The 22,553-nt window shown below is 38.5% G+C and overlaps 1 protein-coding gene across 1 annotated transcript in view; it reads right to left on the bottom strand.

Moving 5' to 3' along the window:
- DOK6 (docking protein 6) overlaps positions 1-22,553 on the bottom strand; it is a 408,332-nt gene that overhangs the window by 65,596 nt on the left and 320,183 nt on the right. The window contains exons 6-7 of the mRNA XM_036824038.1: positions 21,668-21,806; positions 2,831-2,948 (exon numbers count right to left, since the gene is read on the bottom strand). Of these exons, the coding sequence (XP_036679933.1) occupies positions 2,831-2,948; positions 21,668-21,806 (257 nt within the window). The remainder of the gene's footprint in view (positions 1-2,830; positions 2,949-21,667; positions 21,807-22,553) is intronic.

The following is a 22,553-nucleotide window of genomic DNA, read 5'->3' as shown; positions in this document are numbered from 1 at the left end:
GGGGTGATAAGGTTGTTTCTATTTTGATTTTTCTTGATTCAGTAGTTTATTCTGCCCTAATTCCATGAGGGCAGAGCCTGAGGGGATTACACCCCAGGAGAAACCATGGTCAAAGGCTCTGCCCCTCCACCTCTCTCAGCTCCTCAGCAGAACAAAAGGAGAACAAAATAAATCATTGTCAAAGTATCACTAACAAATTTGTATCTATATTGATCTATATATTATCTACCTACCTACAATCTATTTATCTATCTGTATCTCTCTCTATATGATATAACCATAATATGAGGGGTATATAAAATGGCAAAATGTATTGCTCTAAGAAGTATGCAACACAAAAATAAGTGCACAGTACAGTGAAATGTACTCTACATTGAGTATATTCTATATTTATCTGACTTACAGTAATTGCCTTAATCAATGCATATTTTTTGTTACATAAAAACAACAACTAACAACCAAAGAAGAATGTGACATTGAGATTGAAGGGGTTCGGAATGAGCCTCCCCAAAATGTGCCACTTTGGCGTGTGGATTATTTTGAGCTGAAGACAATCAAGGTCCAAAAGACTCAGGAAGAACTTTTAACCTCTCACTTAATTGCCTAAAAGAATTTAGACAGGGGGCCTGGCTCAGACTCAGAGATAACTTCATCTGAATGCCCGATCTGTGTGGAAGGGCCCACATTTAATTACCAAACATCTGCTTTTCTTATCGTCCTGTGACTCACCTTCCTCCCCTTGGAAGCCCCAGGCCCCCGTCCCTTCCCTTAGCTCAGGATGCCATATAAGCCTCAGTTGCCAGACTTGCCTTTGGCTCTCATGGGACTCCCGTATATATAACAAATTTTTTTTCTCCTGTTAATCTAATGTCAATTTATTAGACCAGCCAAAGAACCTGGAAGGTTAGAAGGTAAATTTTTCCTCGCCAACAAGATCATATAAATAAACAGTTCATTGTAATCAATAAGGCATTTGAAACCCTTAACTGGAAATTAATATCTGTGACATAAATCATAGAGAATTCTAATTAGTTATTGATTCTATTTTATTGTGTAAATCAATACTGTCCTCCAACAAGTCTCTGGCAATGTTTTCGGAAATTTAATGCATTCTGGTATTTTTTGTTGGGTGCTTATGACATTATTTCTGAAGTTATCAGTCTAAATCTTAATGCTACCTTCAGAGAAAAGTTTTCTGTATGTTACCGTGAAAACCACAGTCTTTTATTTGCTGGGATTACAGACCGACACCTTGTCAGAACCCAAAGTTTTCAGTACAGTGGTTCCAATCCATTTCCAATTTATTTCTATTAACATCTCGCTTTCTTTTTGCTTAGAAATTTAACTGTTTTTATTCTCTTATTCAAATATTCCATAGTTTTAGTTTTCTTCTATTGAATATCAATATTTACATATATATGTTTATGTTTAAATAAAAACAACCTTACGTTAAAGGCATATTTTCTAATTATTTCTAATCCCCGGAACAAGCAAGATAAACTTTACAAGATCATGACTCGGGCGATTTTAGTGTGTGGTTACTGGCATTTGTGGACAGAAAAAACAGAATGGAAGCACGTCTCCTCTTTCTGACTCATGAAACTGTCAAAGCAGTTCCCCTCCTTGTCTCAATCCTCTAATCCTTGTGCCATTAAAGATTTTCTCATACAAATAAATAATACAAAAAGATAATAATGACCTATTAAATACAGGTAGTCAAGTTGGTGATAAGAGGGTTCATTTAAAATATAAAATGCAATTATCTTCTGTAAGTGACTAACGTGGTTCTGACTGCTTTTCCTTGCAGAATGTATCTTTAATCATTCATTCCCACACATCAAATCCCATTATTCTAGGTTTGAAACTCTGGCAAGCAAATACTGCTTTAAAAATACACTATTTCAGTTTGCTTGTTACAGAATTTTTTTTTTTTGTCAAAACATTTAGTGTTGTTAATATGAGCAAAAGTTAATGTATGAAAAGAAAAATATTCTGAAAGCTTATGATGGCCATTCCTTCACCAGATATTTATTGGGTACCTAGTATGTTCAAGCCTATTATGCTCAAAAAAGGTTTGATGAGCGTTTTCAGCTGTGTCTTTTTAGCCTTATTTTTCTTAGTTCCTGCTTTCTCCTGTCTTGGTCAGCTGTTAGTTTCTTGCAGCTGAATATTTTATCTGAAGGTTAAGTTTATGAATTTAGGACAAAAGGGAAAAAATAGGAAGAGAACCACGGAAACTGAATTCTGCTGCTGTTGATCAAATACCTGCTCTCTGTTCCTCTGATTCATCCGCTAAGCAGTCAGTCAACGCTTTATCATTAGGAAAAATACAGAAGCAACATACTTACACTTGTCTCCTTCTGCCCTGCACCCTCCCATATGGTTTCTATGTCAAGGCTTTGGCTAAACCTTAAAACTATGAGTAGGTTCATGCAGCATTTCATCACAGAGCTGGAAGTCAGCCTCCTGATATTCAATCCTATTACGGCAACAAGATGCTAAGAAAGAAATCCTTTGTAAAACACAACATGAAACAGACCCTGGTATTAGCTACTTTTAGCTTCGGATAATATGTTTTGTATAATGTTTTAGTCAAATTCCTGTGCCAAAGCGGGTCCTCAGCCCTTGGTGCTCTTTGGGATAATTTTTACCATGAGTCTATGAAATGATACCTTTAGCAAAGCCACGGTAAATCTCAGAGCTCCCACTGTGGCCAGTGACAGCTGATAAATGGAAATGGAGGAAAAGCAAGCAATGCAAATACAAAGCAATATGCATGGCCCGTGGTCCACCTGTAGGAAGCTAAAGGAGGTGCTTCACGGTTACTTGCCTTGCAAACTGTAGATTTCTCCAACGCTGTTCTGCCGAGTGATGTGATGCCAGTACGCGCTGCGGGGAAGAGATACTGATTTGGACAACGCCATTGGTTCAGTCAAGCTTGTCTGAAGCTAAAAGACAAAGATAATGTGTGTTAGGCCTTATTTAAAATATTAAACTGAAATGTGTTCTTTTAAAAGTTCAGGGTTAAACGTGGCTGACATATGATAGAATCTGTTACAGATTCCTGCATTACCTGCTGTTTCAAGATACCATTTTGTTTTTTTTTTGGAGGCGGGTGCGTGGTGCGCCATGTGGCTTGCAGGATCTTAGTTCCCCGACCAGGGATTGAACCTGGGGCCACTGAAATGAAAGCGCTGAATCCTAACCACTGGACTGCCAGGGAACTCCCAAGATATCATTTTAAAAAAAGGAAAATCATGACTTAAAAAATATGAAATGAACACTTGTAAACAATTAATCTCACTCATTAATTAAGAAGGGAACAAAAAGATGGTAGACTGATTCCAAGGAGAATTCAAAGGGCTTATAGCCGATCAGGAACGCTGGTAAATAGCCACAGCAATAATCAATTACATTCCATCAGACAAGTTTATTTGCATCTCTATAAGCAAGAATTACCTGCATTATCGGCTTTCTACAATTTATTGAATTGTAAAATAACTCAAAAAAATGGAGGTGCAAGCCCTTTCAGAAGCAGATACCCCCAAATGGTGCCAAACACAAGATACCATTTCTTTTTCACCCATTTCATTGTCTGTTGGGCTGCACCCCACAAGCCTACAAGCCCTGTGCTTGCCCAGCTTCAAGACCGAAGAAAGAGCCTGGAGCTGGCAACAGAGACATCAGTGGTTTAACGGATGGGGGAGCTTACATGTCTGAAGCAAGGTCCTGGAGGGACACCATACCATGTGCTGGCACAAGGCGGGCAGGATGTGGCAGGACATGGCGACAGTCTTTGCTGGGGGAGAGGGATTGCCAGTTATATGGGGATTGACGTCAGGTGGGCTCATTAGTTACCAGGGAAACCAGCGGAGGTCATGTACCTCCCCGCCCCTTTGATAAGAACAATCACCAGCTGGGACCTGGGGCAAGTACGCAGGAAGGTCAGTCGTATGCATAGGGTGTAGGTGAAGCAGGGCAGGAAGGTCAGTCGTATGCATAGGGTGTAGGTGAAGCAGGGCAGGAAGGTCAGTCGTATGCATAGGGTGTAGGTGAAGCAGGGCAGGAAGGTCAGTCGTATGCATAGGGTGTAGGTGAAGCAGGGCAGGAAGGTCAGTCGTATGCATAGGGTGTAGGTGAAGCAGGGCAGGAAGGTCAGTCGTATGCATAGGGTGTAGGTGAAGCAGGGCAGGAAGGTCAGTCGTATGCATAGGGTGTAGGTGAAGCAGGGCAGGAAGGTCAGTCGTATGCATAGGGTGTAGGTGAAGCAGGGCAGGAAGGTCAGTCGTATGCATAGGGTGTAGGTGAAGCAGGGCAGGAAGGTCAGTCGTATGCATAGGGTGTAGGTGAAGCAGGGCAGGAAGGTCAGTCGTATGCATAGGGTGTAGGTGAAGCAGGGCAGGAAGGTCAGTCGTATGCATAGGGTGTAGGTGAACAGGCCCTGGTCGGGCAGGGGATGAACAGAGAGCAAGAGAGCAGCCCTCCTGAGTGGCCCGAACACAGAGCGTCTGACAGTTTTTCCTGACACCCGCTCCCACCCTTACCCAATGGCTCTTTCCTCAAATAGATCTTTTTCCTTGCTGCTGCAATACGAGTTTGTACATATTAGAAAAAGTGTTTTCCCTGAGAAGTTCTGTGATAAAAGTGTGGTATATTTTCTTATTTGAAAGATAAACTGTAAGCTTAGCTACAGAGATCCACACAACATCCCATCAGGTGACGCTCAGACACATGATTAGTTCAAATAGAATAATCCTTTACATTGCATTTTCAAGAAAGAAATTCATTTTTACTGATTCACACTGTTTTTAAAAAACATCCAGAAATGGTTTTGTTTGGCCTTCGTGCACATTTCTCTGATGTAATCTGAGCAAATGTGCACTTTCTGACAGTGGGCAATCCTCTAATTAATAACATCTCACATTTCCCCTTTATTTAATACCTGACTCTTGGCAAAACTGGGAGCTGTAAGGATCACTTTGGTCAAACCTAGCCTTAGAGTTTGTCCCTTGAACCATTTGTTCCCTGGGGTGGACGCTGCCCCAAGGGGCTCTCCCAACCCCCAACAGTTCTCATATGTCTGCATCCAGTGGCGCTACCCTTCGAAGAAGGCGCTGTCTGGAGTGCCTGGTATGACATAACAGGCCCTTTAAAGCCATATAAAACTAGGAGGCTTTTAAATTTTAACAGAAGGTCAAGCCATTGGGCTTGAACATATTTATTTGATTCCACTTTTTTAGTAGCGAGGCATTTCCAGAACTGCTATGGCTTGCCACAAAAGTGTCCTACTCGGTGTATTTAAAAGTCTGGCCCTGCTGAAGTTCTTTTTATTTTTTTAAAGATGCCTCCAAACATAGCAACATTGCAGCCAATTTTTATATTTTCAAAATTTGCTATATTTCAAAGTTTTTCCGTTTTATTATGAAATAGGTGTACTAACACACCCACATCCCGTGGTTGGTAGATAGGGAGCGTCGGGCAGCAGCCAAGCTTCTGGGTTACAACAGGGCGGTGCTTTTCAGAATCTGTGGGATGCTTGTTAACTGCCCACACTTCCAGTTCTACCCCAGACCTAACCGTTGGAGAATCTCTGTGGGTGAGCTATGCATGCTAAGAAGACACAAAATAGCCTCATACACACTAACACCCAACACCCACTACTGTAAGAATAGAGGCAAGGCTCATTTTATGAAATTGTCACGGGACAAAAGGGTTGCACTTTTAAAGCCAATTTCTCACGTGAGGCGTAAATTTAATTAAACACATAGAATCTTTAGTTAGTGTCAGCAATGCCCATTAATAACATCAATTAATCCATAAAATGAATCTCATATTAATCATACTTGTCTATTCTTTTTTTCTAATATATTATCAATTTGTTTACTACTTAGCACCCAATAGGGCATCAGTGGTAAATTCATCTTCCCAAAATTTGATAAAAGTGCTTCTCCTTCTATGTTTTTAAATTCTGGGAAACATGTTTCCTCCCAAATGGTCAGTCTTAGGTATCATGGAAACACAGTAAACATTTTGTTTGCTGGAAACAAATAACTGGAAAACACTTGAGAATAATTTCCTCCATAAAATTTTTATCTGAATCATCCCATATTGTGTTTCCACTCCTCACTGTTTTCAAGTTCTCGGAGACCTTGAGCCTTCTATTTCTTCATTCGTTCTTTAGTTTCTCTTTATTCTACTCCAATATTTAATTGCAGAAAGGTGGAACATTTTTATTTGAGAACTTGAATGTGGATATTCTCAGGATCCTTGCCACAGGTACAAATCTTGTCTGCTTCATCTCGGATGTTTAAGTCTTCTCCTAGACGTTAGAGAGTCCCTTCATCATTCATGATTCAAAACTATATCTTGAGTACGGTTATGGACCAAATTTTGTCCACTCTAAATTCATGTTGAAACCCTAACCTTCATGTGAATGTATTTGGAAATAAGGCCTTTAAAGAGGTTAATTACAGCTAAATGAGGTCATAAGGGTGGGACCCTAGTCCAATAGGACTGATGTCCTTCTAAAGAGGGGAAGAGACACCAGGGATGCACAGTAACGGAGAAAAGGCCATGTGAGGACACAGCAAGGAGGCCATCAGCAAGCTAGGGATAGAGGCTTCCGGAGAAACCAACCCTGCTGGAACTTTGATCTTGGACTTCTCAACCTCCAGACCTGTGAGAAATATCTGTTGTTTAAGCCATTCGGTCTGTGGTATTTTGTTATGGCTGCCCTAACAAAATAATACAAGTATTTTGTGCCATTGGCAATCTAGCAGATGATGTAGAATCGGCAATCTATCATCTGATTTATCCAGTAACTTTTAATTTTGTTATTAAGTTTAAGCAATGTATTATAAATTGGCCTTTTTGATTGGCACAATGTCAAAGACAGTGTGGCAATAATTCAAGCCTTTTTTACTAGAGAATTTTGTTAATTTTAATTTTAAACTCTTCAAAAACTTCTCTTGGTAAGAGGGTTCAACAAAATGACATATAAAAATCACCCTTAACCTTCCATATTATAATCAATCATGCCAATTAAAAACATTAAGATAAAAATACTGTATAGTTTAAAATGGTGTAGTTATTTCTGAATTGAAAGCACAATACATTTTGAGTTGGAGGATTTTTAGGATCATAAGAGTATGTATAACAAAACCACATAGGGCAATTTATATTTATATTGCAAATAAACATCTATATAACATATATAAAAGAGAAAGTGATACTGTGAGATCATTTCAAAGCAATTACTCTATTTTAAGAAATCAAACAAGATGGATACATGTCTTCAAAGTCCTTTTATTTCTTCTCAGTGAGGATCTGTCCTGATGATTCTTTCCGTTGCCTCAGTCAGTGAGAAAATCCTCAAGAAATGGTACAAAATTCTGCAGCCCATACTGCCAAAGCACCCTCAAGATTCAACCATGGACTCTTTCCTGCAGGCAAAGTCATGTGCTTCTCACAAGATCAGTATTTGGAAAGGATGCTTCAGTTTAGATGAAAAAATCACCTAGATCTAGAAGCAGCTAATTTAGTTCTTGAGACCCTTGTCATAAATTTCTTGGCATTTTTGACTCTAAGTCTCTCTTGGTTTCATTCTTTTTGAAACAGCGGTCAGTTCACTGGGATACAGAGCAACGAATCAAAAGTTGCTTATTAGCATCTGGAAAGAGTAGAAGTCACAGCTCACCAAGTCTGGAGAGTAGTTAAAACATCTGTGTTCTATGTGAGAGCTACAACCACACATCTCACAAAGCCCACAGCCCAAGAGGATGGTTTTGGCCCAAAGTGTGCCCTATGGATATTCAGTTAATACCTTTATCTGAGCATCATACAGATAAGAGTTATGCTGTCTTCCAGTGGATAAGAAAGGAAACCCCAAAGCAAAGAACCTTATATTTAGAAGACTCTTAAAGATATAAACAAGGGTTGGCAGCTTCTGCTCGCTCCCATTTAGGCAATATGTAAATATACAGATGTCAACATCTGAGAAGAGTGTACGATCTCAAAGAGGAGATCATTTCCTGCTGCAACCCGCTTCCCTCCCCTTCCCTAAACTTCAGAAAACTCTTTTTTTTTTTTTAATAAGAATATATATATTTTTAAATTATTTATTTATTTATTTATTTATTTTTGGCTGTGTTGGGTCTTCGTTTCTGTGCAAGGGCTTTCTCTAGTTGTGGCAAGCGGGGGCCACTCTTCATCGCGGTGCGCGGGCCTCTCACTATCGCGGCCTCTCTTGTTGCAGAGCACAGGCTCCAGACGCGCAGGCTCAGTAGTTGTGGCTCACGGGCCTAGTTGCTCCGCGGCATGTGGGATCTTCCCAGACCAGGGCTCGAACCCGTGTCCCCTGCATTGGCAGGCAGATTCTCAACCACTGTGCCACCAGGGAAGCCCCAGAAAACTCTTTTGAAAACGTTTGGTTGCAAGGTAGTTGTTAGGAAAGAATTCTTCCTGGGCCACTCGTGGTTCTGCATTTCTTGTGACAACTTTTGTTCTTTACTATTATTTGCTTGTGCAGCAAACAGGCCTGGAAGAGAGTGTCCTTCTCCAGGGTGGAGGACATATTTGTTTCCTGACCAGGAAAACGCAGATACTGTCTTTTTCCAGGGCGAAGGCTGGGTAGGTTTGCTAGCAGTCACCTTATAAGATTAGGAGTTCCTATGAAACCAAGCAGGACCCTGTGGGGCCCTCCTGGGTACCAAAGCCTTTCCGTGTCTTGTTTGTAGGCAAAAGGCTTTCAGTCTCCTAGACCTTCCCTGGGTTCCAAAAGGCGGATTCAAACGGTTACTAATTAGGAGAGTGAGGAAAGGCAGAAACAAAGTAAAGGCAGTCCAGAAACAACAGTGCAGCCATGGGGTAGGGTCCTGGTTCCTCCTCAAGTGATATACTTGACAATCTGACACATACCTTTGAGTGCTTCTACAGGAAAGAAGGCCCCTCCCAGGTGGAGGATGGTAACTTCAGGCTGAGAATAAGCACATGGACTCCAGACTGGTTGGAACCAGAGGCTGATTCCTGGAACGTCATCCTGTTATCTCACCACCAACCAACCGGAGGAAGGTCACACACCCTGCAGCCGTCCGCTCGAAACTGTGCCTATAAAAACTCTTCTCAAAAAACCATCGGGGCACTGGGGCTTTCTGAGCATGAGCTGCCCTGCTCTCCTTGGACGGCATTGCAATACATCTTTCTCTGCTCCAATCTCCGATGTATCCATTTGTCTGGCCTCGCTGTGCATCGGGCACGTGAACTTGGGTTCAACACCACCTAAACTCAGGTTCCTCGGCTGTGACAATATGCAGCAGCCACATGGGCTGCTCCGCATGGCTCTGTGGGACTTGGGGAACAGGGGAGCTGATGGGAACCTGGAATTCATGCTGCCGGCTATGCCGTGAGTAGTAAAGTCCTTTGTCTCTGATCCGGGAGTCTTGTGTCTTCTGCTGGCTTCCGTGACACTGTGGCAGGCAAGGGAGCTGGGGGTGGGATATCTTTCCTGCGTTTGCTAGTCTCTGGATTGTCCCTGCTCTTCCTACATCTTGAGTCTAAACTATCTTATTAAAATTCCCTCTCCTGAACTACCTAGCATAGGCCCTGTTTACTTACATGCACCCTGACAAATACAAAGGATGATCTCATACCCCAATTTATTCAGTATATCCATCCACATTGAAAGGCTTTCAAGTTGTTTCTGCTCTTTTGATACTAAAACGAATAGATCCCAATATTAAAGAATTTTGAGAAACTGTAGAAAAAAACATTTAAGTCAGTATTCCATCCAAGGGAATTAGTTTAGTATGTACAAGCAGAATTATGATCATGGTTTCCCAAAGAGTCTCAATTCTCCTAATATTATTTGACATTTACATTTTTATTAAAAAAAGCATCAAATTCTCTTGGAGCTTAAAAGAAATTTTGCCTGTTTTTGTAAGTCCTTTCATGTCTCCAACTTATATACTTGGGTTTTAAAATTTATTTAAAGAATTTATATTTTTCAGTTTTTCTTGTATTTTCTTATACTTTGCTTTTATCCTAATTAATTTCCACCTTCTGTCTGTCTTGTTTTCTTGGTCTTTTCAATCTTTTCAAGTTGAATATTTCCATTTCCATTTTTATTTGTTTATTAATGAAAGCATTTCCTTCCAAACGCTACTTTGTCCACATCACAATGGCTTGTAAGTAGAATAAAAATCATTCTTTTCTAAATTATATAATTGTGGTATTATTTCCTATTTTATATGGGCGATTGCTTGTGTACATTTTGTTGAGATATTGCTTTTTTGTGCATATTTTATTAATTTTCATTTAATAATGCATTGTGGTCAGATAATATGGCCTGAGTAGTTTCTATATATTGAAGTTTATTTTTTATTTTTATCTAATATATGACAATTTCTGTAAATGTTGCATAGGTACTTGAAAAGATGCACAATGAATGTAGCGTCTTTCTCTCTCTACACACACTATTCACTCAATTTCCTTCTCCATATATTCAAAAAAAACTGTAAATCTATTTTATCAAATATGAAGGAAAGCATTAACTTCGAATTACTAATTAACATGTTTCTGTCCATTTCCTCTTGTATATTTAAGTACTCTTATAAAATAGTACTTAATGAAATAGTACACATGAAAACAGTATTTTATTTGACACACAAAGCTTCCTGACTGTTTTATGGTTCTTTAACTTATTTTCCCATTCTTTAGCTATATTTTAAAACTCCACTTACAAAAGTTCTCCCCGTCCCAGGGTTCAGCCTAACCTCCGTCTTTTCACCTCCACTCTTCCACATAAATGGGTTAGTAATCTCCCCTTCTTTCTTAACACGTCTGGGCTTCTTTTCCAAGAAGTGGTGTTGTCCATCATCCATTCATCTCTCCTTTGTTTCATCTGCACTTGGTCTACTAGAAATTCCTAGGCATTTACAACATATAGATAATAATGTCATTTCCCTATTTTCAGCCAAATTCAAATATTCTACACCTTTATCTTCTTTCAGTCATTCTTCCTGGCATTTGGCCCAGAGATCATTTATTTTATCTAGTCAAATCCTCATAAAATTTTTGGGAGATAGGAAAGGGGTGAAATATCCCTCTTTAAAATGAGAGGAGGCTGAGGCCTTGAGGTATGACCTGACTTTTCTAAGGAAGTGGAAGCACGAGACGAGAACCGTGCTTCTGCTCTGTCCTGTGTTTTTTCTGAACATCAAGAGATTCTGTTTAATGTCTTTCAAATGAAGTTTCATCATAAGTGATATTAGATACTGTATTATTTTTTGTGGAGGATTGAAGATGGCTGCAAATTCTTGGAAAGCCTGCATTCAGAAATAGGGCATCTAGGTTCCAGACCCTTAAATCTGGGCTTCTGGACTGGTTGGTGACTGCTCTGATTAATAACATCTGGTAGATGCAACATTTTGTTTGTTTCGGCCATGCCCTTTGAGACCTTCACGGCAGTTTCTCCTTCTCTCCCTTGTTCTGAGTCACCATGTGAGTCTCACTGCTCTGAGGCTGCCATGGTGTGAGGAAGCCCAAGCTCACTGTGTACACAGGCCACGTAATTCGAGGTTAGACTCTTTCTTAGCGAATCCAGCTGTTTTCATCTTACAGATGGAAAATCAAAATCCAAAAAAAAATTCAAGGATTTGCTCAAGGTAAAATCCTACCTCCAGAACCTCCAATAGAAAACAGTTCTCTTGACTTCTGAGTCCACTGTTCTTTAGACTCCAATGCTGATCTCTCCTGGGAAGATGAGCTTCCTCCCCACCTATGACAACATGTGACAACACAGCCTTGTACTTTGATAGAACCTCTGCCACCAAGAAGCAGTAGGAAGGGCCTGACAACTGATATAAGTTTTGTGAACACACAGGCTACCAGCACCTCTTCTCGCCTTTACCACAAACGTTATCCAGGTTATGCTACCGCCTTTATGCAATTTCCCTTTGCTGTTCTGGGACTCTGCCGGCCCTTGTGATAAACCTTAATGCTGATTTGTGTTCACCTACATAAAATTCATGTGTATTAAAAAAAAATGGTTAAAAAAAAATCAATTCTGGGGAATTCCCTGGTGGTCCAGTGGTTAGGACTCCACACTTTCACTGCTGAGGGCCCCGGTTCAATCCCTAGTTAGGGAACTAAGATCCCACAAGCTGCGCGGTGCAGCCAAAAAAAAGAAAAAAAGTATTGAAAAAAAATAATTAAAAAATCAATTTTCCTTTTGCTCTGTCTCTCCCTAATTATTGCCTAGAATTTAAAAAATCATTTTAGCACTTGAGACACAAATCTATATAATTGGGAGAGGAAAAATTCAGCATTTATAGATTAGCATTTATGAGTCATTCTCTATGGGCCTGGCCCTGTGCAAACTGGTTTCATAGGTTATCCCATTTAATATCCACATAAATTGTCAACACATATGCCATCTGAACTTTACAGACAAGGAAAATGAGGCTCAGAGGGGTCATGTAATTTGTTCATGCTGCCACAGCCAGTGGGTAATGTTTCTGAGGCTCGGAGCCCATGATGTTCTTCCCTCTTTACCACACTCACTGTAAAATAAATTATTGGAACCCTCTTATTCAAAGAGCAGGTAAGGTGAGAATTACACCAACTGGGTCTATTCCACTGGACCAAGGCCGGAATGCGAGTGCCTCTTTGCTATGTTCAAGATAGAACACCACAATTTGTGTGGCAGAATCACAGAGTTAAGTCCATGGGCTTTACTGTCAGCGACCTGTTGTCAAATATCAACCCCACAGCTGCCTAGCCTTCTGACTTCAGGAAAGGTACTTAAACTTTTTTTGTTAAGATTCAATTTTTCCTTATCTCTAAAGTTAATGTAATGTGCCTTAAGTGTTGTTATAAATATTTTATAAGATGATGCTTTTAGAGTGAAAAGCACAATGCCTGTCATGCCTGAAGTGCTCAGTAAAGACAGCTGCACCTTTACTGCCGCTACTGCACGGAGAGGTGGCTTAGACCAGTGGCGTCCAAGTCTCCATGTGGTCAAGACGTGGAGATTTGTCCAAAATGAGCTATCAAAGGAATGACAAAGGAGGCAGAGGCATCTACTTGGATCTAAGTCTAAAAGCTTAATAGAAGTAAAAAAAGACTCTAATGTGAGTCAGGAATAGGTGGTCAGTATGGGCAGGTGGGAGGGGTGGAAGACAGAGGGGAGACAGGTGAGCAGAGTGCGTGTATGTTTGCACATACGTGTACTATCAGCTGGGAAGAGACAGACACCGCTTTTCTGTATGAAGAGAGTTAAAGAATGCCTCACACGGGTGGGTGTGTCAACATGGGCCCTGGTTGGTCTGAGACAAGAGAAAATGGGCCGGGAAACACACTGTAGGTAAGAAGCAAAAATACAGGTGGTTGGGAAATATGTTAATGTGACATGTATGTCAGTGTAAGAAAAAACAGTGCTGCTTAATAAGGAAATGCTCAACACCGGTGCACTCCTGGTGGAGAACATTTAGTTTTACTTGCTCTTGGAAAACAGCTCATGAAACTTGAAAACTGTATGGAAACAGAAGCGCAGGAGAGCGTGAGCCAGCCAGGCTTGGATGGGCACTGCTTGGATTTGTTCAAACAGTCCTCTGAAGCCGGAAGGTTTATGGACAATTGGCTTCTCACAGACTTGACTTAATTTTCAATAGGGGACACCTTACACTTAATCTTCCATTTTATTCAAGATAAATGGAAAAAAAAAAAGAAGATACCTTGCTGAGTTTGTACCAGACTAACAAATAAAATGTAGTTCATATAGTCATGTAGTGGAAGTTGCTAGGTGACATTTAAAATTGGACTTTGTACAATATTATTTTCATTAACTTGAAACAAAACGGACGTCATTATTATATATTTTTAACCATGTATTGACCAAAATACTTTCATAGAGTGTGAAAAAAGCTGGATTTTGGAATAACATCAGAAATTATTACAAACATCTACATAAATACTTTGAGTCTTAAGTACAGGTATATTCTTACCTGTACTCAGTAATGCTTTTAAGAATATATATTCTCTATCTATCAATCATTCATCTGTCTATCATCTGTAAGCAGATCCATTTACAGAGACACCCTTTGAATATAAGGAACATGATGAATACATATTAAAGCATTAAATTTCATAGGTGTTTTAAATAAAATTTTTGCTGTCATTTGATTTTGAAATATGTAAATATCTAGAGGCTATAATAAGGTTTATGTAATTAATTTCCAATGTCTGCATATAATAAAATCTGGGATGAACTTTAGTGGTGGTTATACAATTTTACCCATTTAAAATTACAGGTTTTTCTTTTGCCATTTTATGAATTAGCTAATAATTATTGAGCTTTTACTAAAGACCAGGTGGCATTCTAACACTCTGAAGTAGATATTATTGATCCTTCTTCCTCTTTTAAGAAGAGGTAGCTAAGGCACAGAGGAGGTAAGCGACTTGCAGGAGGTCACACAGCTCTGCTCGTCTTTCCCTAGAGTCTACCTGGTTACCCACCATGCCATGCTGCTTCCACGTAATGTGTATGCATTCACTGAATACATCCCAGAATGCGAACTATGTTCTCATTCTTTGAAAGCAGCCTTAATTATCTTCCCATACAATGCTTACATCAATTTCTTAGATTTTAGTTTGACCACTATTGGCCTACTTGTTTCCCTATTTTACAGCACTATCCCAAAGAAGAGTCAGTCTGATTCTTTGGGTTGTATGTGTATATGTCATATATGTTTTTATGCTGAGTCATCTTGATTGACTTTTGACATCTGTTTTGGTTTTTTTTAAGGAAATTATTCTTGTAATTGCCAAGAGCAGATTGTATGACCCTCAATAAATAAGATTACCATAGTTTAAAAATAAAAAATGTTTGTAATTTCCTTACTATTGTTCCATTCTAGCAGTACAAATAAAAGAAACAAAATTGTATTTTTTAAACATAGAAGTTGAAATGTTTAATGTTAGGCATTCATTTTCCTTATACATTATCAATTCTAATCAAGTTGATTAAATATTATATATAAACATTATATATTGATATAATGCTTTTTTTGAAGTGACATCTAGAGTATCCACAACAAATTTTAAGGGAAAAAAAACATAATCTAAATAAAATATTTACTATTACACTGTGTCTCAGCACCACGTATTAGAAAAATTACACATTGCCTTCTCATCATTTCCATCTCATTTGTGTATTTATTGCAGACAGAAATGTATATTTTCTTTGTTTTTGTGTGTTTGTTTAGAGGCGAAATTTCCTTTAGTGTTCTGAAACATTAGGAACACAGGCCCACTTTAGTTATCAACTATAATAATTTGTTCTAATTGAGTGAACTTGTGTTAGTTTAATCAGTGTCTGTCAGTCAGTAAAAGAAAATTTCACAAAAATGCTAATGGCATTTCCCAGCAGGGAACTGGTCATTGTCAGTAATAATAAAGGCTCTTGTCTTTTGGTTAATAATTGATAATATTGAGCAATAGAATCGAGAATAGAACTTTGAAGAATGAATTCATTAACAGATATTCCTATATATTGGGTATAACATACCACTTGCACTTGCACTGGCACAAATCACACATTTAAACTTCTCCTAGAATTTTGTGAACTTCTATTAACATACCTAGAAGAGAGACCGCAAAAAGTGTTAACATTTTCCTGTGTGTGGCTCACGAGATTATTATGTTTCCAAATTCTTCACCTTTTCAGTATGGGAAAACTAGTTCTTTTTCTTTTTTTTTTTTCCCCATAGCTGATAGAGATTCCTGTAAAATGTGGGTATGAAGAATGTTGTCACTCAAAAGGAAGCCAAACTACCTAGGATACATCCCATTCTGGAAGCTTTCTTATTCCTTCAAAATTTATAAATGAGCACATAGTGCTCATGGCCTTGTTAGCTATACTTGAAAGGAATTGAAAGATATAATTTAGCTACAGTTGGGAATAACAGTTCAGTGTCTTCAGAATGCTTACAACAAGTATTACGGTATTTTATACACTCTAAGATGTCATCATTAGAAAGCCAACGTGATTTTATGTAGCACTACAAAAGAACACTGCTGCTAATTAAACTGTAACTCCCATCTGACTAGAGAGATGTTAAACTGTGAAAAAGATGTGCATCTTGGAATTGATGCAATGGAATAAATAGCATTTCCTCGTTCATGCAACTATTTAGACAAAAAATTATTTCATAGGCTGCTAGCAGTCAATACTCCAGTAAGATTTATGATCAAGTATAAATCTAGAAGGGCAAATACACTAATTTTGAGTCGCAGTCTAAGCTAGTTGTACATAAAGCCAGCTTTGGGCAGCATTAGACCCACCTCCATGCCTACAGGGCAGTAGGTAGAGTCAAACAATGCTGCTTCCTCACCAGACATTTCTTTTCATCTTACATTATAAAAGGAAATAAGATCATTTGTTTTTAAATGATTACTGTTCAAAGGGTTTATTGTTTTGGGAACAGTAAAAATTTTTTAGTTTGTTAAATGTGCGAGTTTACTTTTGTGTCTTATATTTCTAGTAACAAGGGCAAGTAAAATGACAAATCTTAGAGAAAGAAAACAATTTGTTTTCTAGGGAAGAAGTTCTATGTGAGACTCTGCTATTTGTTTTTCTCCAACCACTAGAGCTTAGGAAAACCAAAGAACTGACAGCTTTGGACAGCAGTGCCTTCAACAAGTCTTGCCAGTGTTGTTTTTTAGGCATTAGAAGTGGGTTTGCTATCTTGCAGGTGTTTCAATAACACTGATGCTATTTGTCCATAAATTGTGTACAGAGCTTTTCTGGTGACCAGGAGGCAAGAATTACTGGAAACAGGAGCATTCCAGACACTATGTTTTTAAAGGACACACTGTAATTCTTGTTATGGGAGACTGTTCCCTTTTAAATCACTTACAATGTTACAAAGTCACTAATGACCCCCCCACACTTCCTTTACTTACTTTTGATAAGGTATCAGGAAAAATCTGTGTTTTAAATACTACATTTATGTCGTCTCAGCTGCTCCTTCCCTGTGGACATTTCATAATACTTGCAAAGCTTAAAAACATAAAAAGCAAATTAAAAAAGAAGTTTCGTTTGTATTATTTGTGTTTGTTTTTGTGTGTGTGTTTGTGTTGTGTGTATATGTGTGTAGAGATCCACGGAAATCCAAAATTAAATTATTTCAGGTCTTGTTGAAGATGAAGTCAGCCTACACTCACCCTCAGGGGGCTAAGCCATGCCGGCACATTTGCAGTGTGCTTTCTGATGAATGGCTGTTCACGAAGACAATGAAAACTCTCCTCGATAATGTTGCACATGCAAGGCAGAGCACCTATACGTGCTTTTGGCAATAGAGTTCGAAGAACTTGGAGGGTTCTAAGAACATGAGCTCTATGAAATGGAAACAAAGTCTAGAGGTGCCATTTGTTTAACTATCTAGCTTTAATAATTTCCTCAAATATTTGAATCTTAGTAATCTCAGACAGAGTTCCAGTTTAAAATTTATTATCGTGGCTTAATTCTCCCATGTACCCCCTTACAAAATTCTCTTTTAAAATAAGGCTAGTTTTGAGTTAGTAAGTAAAGAAAATATAGGACTACTTAAGATCACTCTCCATACTATCATGATCATTTTCCCTTTCTTATCTGGACTTAAGAGTGAGAAGCTGAAGCTTTACATCTGAATGGAAAAAGGAAGAGTGTCTTCTTGTACTGAAGAAATCATTCTCCATGGAGCTTTGACTGAGGACCTTCCAATAAGTTGATTATCCGAGAAATCAATCAGGCTCTACTGTCATGACAACATAAACACGACCAACTGGTGTTTTTGGTATAGTTGAATCAAAATTTTGTAATGGCATTTCTTAACCATCTGATTTAATTAGCTACATTAATAAAGCATGGAAAACTTGAGACTTCAAGGAGTAAAAGGAAAAAGATAAGCTTACTCAAAATTACAAAATTTTGATCCCACAAAATTCTGGGCCACTTGAGAGAAGGAACATTGTCGTCCTTTTCTTGTTTTCCCTACCACCCCGCAGCGTTTTGAGCACGGAGTAATAAATGCATTATTTACAAACCTGTGAATGGAGTTAATAAATGGCCAACTTCTCCTTTAAAACTTCTTAACAGAGTCAGTTAATATTCATTCATTCTTTCATTATCTTTCTTAGTGAAGGAAATGTAAGTACACACCTCTAACAGCCTTAACGATTTTTTTAAAATTAATTAATTAATTAAAAAAATTTTTTGGGCTGTGTTGGGTCTTCGTTTCTGTGCGAGGGTTTTCTCCAGTTGCGGCAAGCGGGGGCCACTCTTCATCGCGGTGCGCGGGCCTCTCGCTATCGCGGCCTCTCTTGTTGCGGAGCACAGGCTCCAGACGCGCAGGCTCAGTAGTTGTGGTTCACGGGCCTAGTTGCTCCGCGGGATGTGGGATCTTCCCAGACCAGGGCTCGAACCCGTGTTCCCTGCACCGGCAGGCAGATTCTCAACCACTGCGCCACCAGGGAAGCCCGCCTTACCGATTTAGTGATTCTTTTTATGCAGTTCTCCACAGTGCAAATGAACTGTTTTATGCACAATGCTTTTCTAGATATCAGATTCTTCAAGCAAGAATAGAAACATTGCCTAACTCAGATTATAGAGATATATCAAAATATGTTTATTCATGTGTTCCCTAGGAAGGATGGTGATAAATGGGGCAAAACAAAGTTTTACATGCATATGTTAAAAGATATATTGAATTCTTTCTCTTATAGTTAAGAAACGGTTGTTGAGACATTATTTCTCATTCAAGTTTATCTAAAAAGCCAGTAACACTCTGAAATCATCTCTTTTTTAAAGGATGAAAGTAAATAATTCAGTTGCCTAAACAACGATGTTTGGGGAATTCATTGCTTGTATAGCTTCTTGGTAATCTTGTAAAATCTTTTTAATAACATTAAAAATGTATAAACATTTTCTATCTGATCAATATTTATCTTCCATGTCTTGGTTTTAAAACTGGAAAGCCAATGAGCAGTGTTATCTTCTTATTTTGTAGTGAATACATAACAAACAAAATGCAACATTTTTATATCTTAGGTTTTCCGGTACTTTTCCAACTCGCAAGTTACACTATTGCCTAGTTTATGGCACAAACCTTTGTTTTATTTTGTATAAATCAATTAAGAGTTAGATAGAGGGTTTTTAAATTCTATTCCATACTTGTTGGAATTTCTTTTTTAAAAAGAGATTTGTGCATGTAGAGGAGGTCTCTTAAAAGAAAAAGAAAAGGTATCTGGGAGACCTGGAAATCTTTGCTTACAGCCCTAGAATTTGGGGAATTGGGGCAGTTCTCAAGTTGTGGTAGCATGCCCTTGGAAAAGCATCATTAGTTCAACTTATTCTAAAGAATGGACTACCTATGGAGTAATTTAATTAGTATCAATATTATCCTTCAGAGAAAAGCATAGCTTTGCAATCACTGTTGAAATTAAACCAAAGACTCCATTTATATGTATGCACCAAGTTGATGGAGTCTCTGATTTTGTGATTTTCAGAAACATTTGGTTTCTTTGTTAAGCCATACTGAGCCTGCTATTTAAACACCTTCCCCCTTTCCCTTCCATCTCCGAGCACCCAGCTCCACCGTGTACCCAAATCCTGGTTTCCACTGCCTGAGATCTTAGTAGGTGGACCTACCATCTCTAACTCCTTCACAGCAATTGCTTCACTCCACTCCCCTAGACTTGCTTCTCAGTGGCACAGGATAAGATAAACATACAACTGCATCAAAGCAAATGTAAATTAAATTTTGTTTTGCAAATGTTTTGGCACAAGATTGTTAGACATACTTGTAAAGGATTGGAAGACATTATGTAGCTATAGTTGGGAATAAAAATTTAGTGTCTTCACAAACATTGCAAGTCTTATAATTATTCAACATCACCATCATAATAATGAACCTTTCATAGTACTTTCTGAGTGCCAGGTCTGTTCTTAGCACTTCATATATGTTAATGCACAGATACCTCATTACAGCCAAATAAGTAGAACTATTGTATCCCCATTTTACAGATACAGGAAAATGAGACATTTAGAAGTTAAATAACTTGCTCAAGATTATACAGACAGTGAGTGGTAAAACAGGGATGGGAACCCAGTACACTGAGTGCTCTCCTTACGGCAGACAATTACAGTTGCATGAAAGATCTCTTGGAATTTCCTTTATGAAATACAATTTAAATGACTCACTTATGAGCATTTTGCCCATTCAGAACAACTAGAAGTAAAGACTACAGCTGTTGACTAATAGCAAGTGACATCACAGTTGTTCCTTTTGGCTGAAAATTAACATCAGCAGATTGTAAATATGGGTTGATAATGAATGTTCAAGATTCTGAAATAATTTGAAGTTTGGTAGTTACATTTTTTTCACCTGATTTAAGCCACTAGAAAAATGTCATGTTAATTAGATAATTGTTACAATAATTTAAATTTAACCCAAATCTTTCTAGAAGACTAAATCATACCAACCTCCTATTGATGCTTCATCAATTAATCCCATAGCCTCATGTTAATAATCCTATTAATGTTCAAGTTACTCTTTCACCCCCATTGAAGGCCAAATGTAAGCCTGATTTGCACTTGCTGCCCTTAAGTATTAGGAAGGCTCTTTAAACCATACCCTAGATAGAGAAAAATGTGTACGTAGTATTGACAAAATTTGAAATGTATTAAAAATAATGTAAAATAATTTGGTAGACTATTTTGTCTTCTAACATTTAAAAGATAATTTTATACTTCAAAATATTATGTATTTGAGAATTTTAAAAGTCAAAACTAAAATAATACTAGATATAAAGCCCCATAGTCTTAAAATGGAATAGAATTATGAAAGTTTTTCTGGGTAGTGACCCACCTATTTCCCAAAGCTCCACTTGTCCTCTCATAGATGGAATCTAATGCATCCCTATAAATTCTGAAGAAAGAGAATATTGACCTCTTAAAATTATAGCCGATAATAATTCCATTGTTTGCTTTTCAAAGGAGTTAGTAGTAAAGCTTATAATTTTTTGTAGCTACTTGTAAAATTTGCTATTTCAGATTCTTTATTAAATTATTTCTTAGCTTGACCCTGAAACTATAGCATAGTTCCAGGACAGGATAACAGATAGCTGGTAAACAGTGTAAGCTCCTTTTGCAAACATTTTAGTATCGGCTCTGAAACACGGACAGAAAGAGATGAAAGTTTCAGAGAATCTAGGATACATACAAAGACAAAAAGAAAAGTGTAATCCTTTCTGGTAGAAACCTATTTTCCTCATTATTTTGGGTCCCCATTTGCATCTCTGATGGTCCAACTACATGTGGAGAGATGCAGAGAGCACTGCTTCTTGTTTCACTCTCTGTGCACTCCACTCCTCTCTGGGTAACTGCGGTAACAGGTCATAGGTACATACACGAAGTGCATGGCTCCCTGTAGCGGCCACAAATGGCTTCTTTTGTCATATGCTGGAGAGGATATTAGAAACATGAGGCTCAGTAACTGGGACAAGCTCTCGGGGCCGGGATGGGGTTGGACGCTGGGGCGCTGTCATGAAAGGACCCACATATACGCGATGTGCATCAGACGTCAGTGACATTCATTTCCAAGCTGTTAGGTTACCAAGGAAGGAGCCTTACCCGGGCTTTCTGCTCCATTTCTAGCATTAATCTTTCATGTTGCTCAGCTATGGCCAGTGTCGCAGAATGGACCTTCTGATAGATCATTTCTCCTTCCCTTGTTTGAAAAGTGAATAGTCCTTCTCCTGTGTCACACATTCTGTGAGAATAGAGATAGGGAAAGAGATGGGTCTTCATGTGTTCAAGTGCGTAACAGTTCTCCATGTAAAAGATGCCCTCGCCCTGTCATCCCCTCCACCTTGATTTTCACAGGAGTGAGTGAAGCAGATTCACCCTTGACCAAACCAACCAACGAACCAACCAACCAACGCATCTTTAAATGGTGCATGAGAATGAAACTAAGGGTGAAAATCCATGCACATTTGATTTTTAAAGATGAAGTGTTCACAACAGTGTAAAGGAACACACAAAAGTGATTTCAGTTATTACAGCGTGTGTCTTACCAATATTTAAAGAATAAAAGCAAATAGTTGTTTTCTTTAAGAACCTTCACTCTGATATCATAGCACTGCCTCCTATGGCTTGATAGCTCTTGAAATGTTAAGAACTTAAGAAAAAATATGCAAGTTTATACTCATGTAGTAGGAACCAAGGACAAGATTTTTTTAGTTTAAGGATTTGCATACATAGTTTGAAGCTTTTACTTAAACTGAGGAATCCTTACGTAAATCTCAGTATAGCCTAAGAAATAACATGGCAAAGAGGAGACTCTGTTTGGATGTGAGAATATTTGTCTGAACTTGGCCCTGCCACTTACCAGCAGTGTGACCTTAAGCAAGCTGACTAACTTGCCTGTACCTCCTTCGCACACCTCTAACAGGAAAAATAACAATACCCATCTCATCAGATCCTTACAACAGTGAAGAGACTTGATACAATATTTATA

The sequence above is a fragment of the Balaenoptera musculus genome, chromosome 14 (genome assembly GCF_009873245.2).
Source record: "Balaenoptera musculus isolate JJ_BM4_2016_0621 chromosome 14, mBalMus1.pri.v3, whole genome shotgun sequence".
NCBI lineage: Eukaryota > Metazoa > Chordata > Mammalia > Artiodactyla > Balaenopteridae > Balaenoptera > Balaenoptera musculus.
Note: the sequence above shows the minus strand (reverse complement) of the source record. Positions and strands in the feature narration are given on the sequence as shown.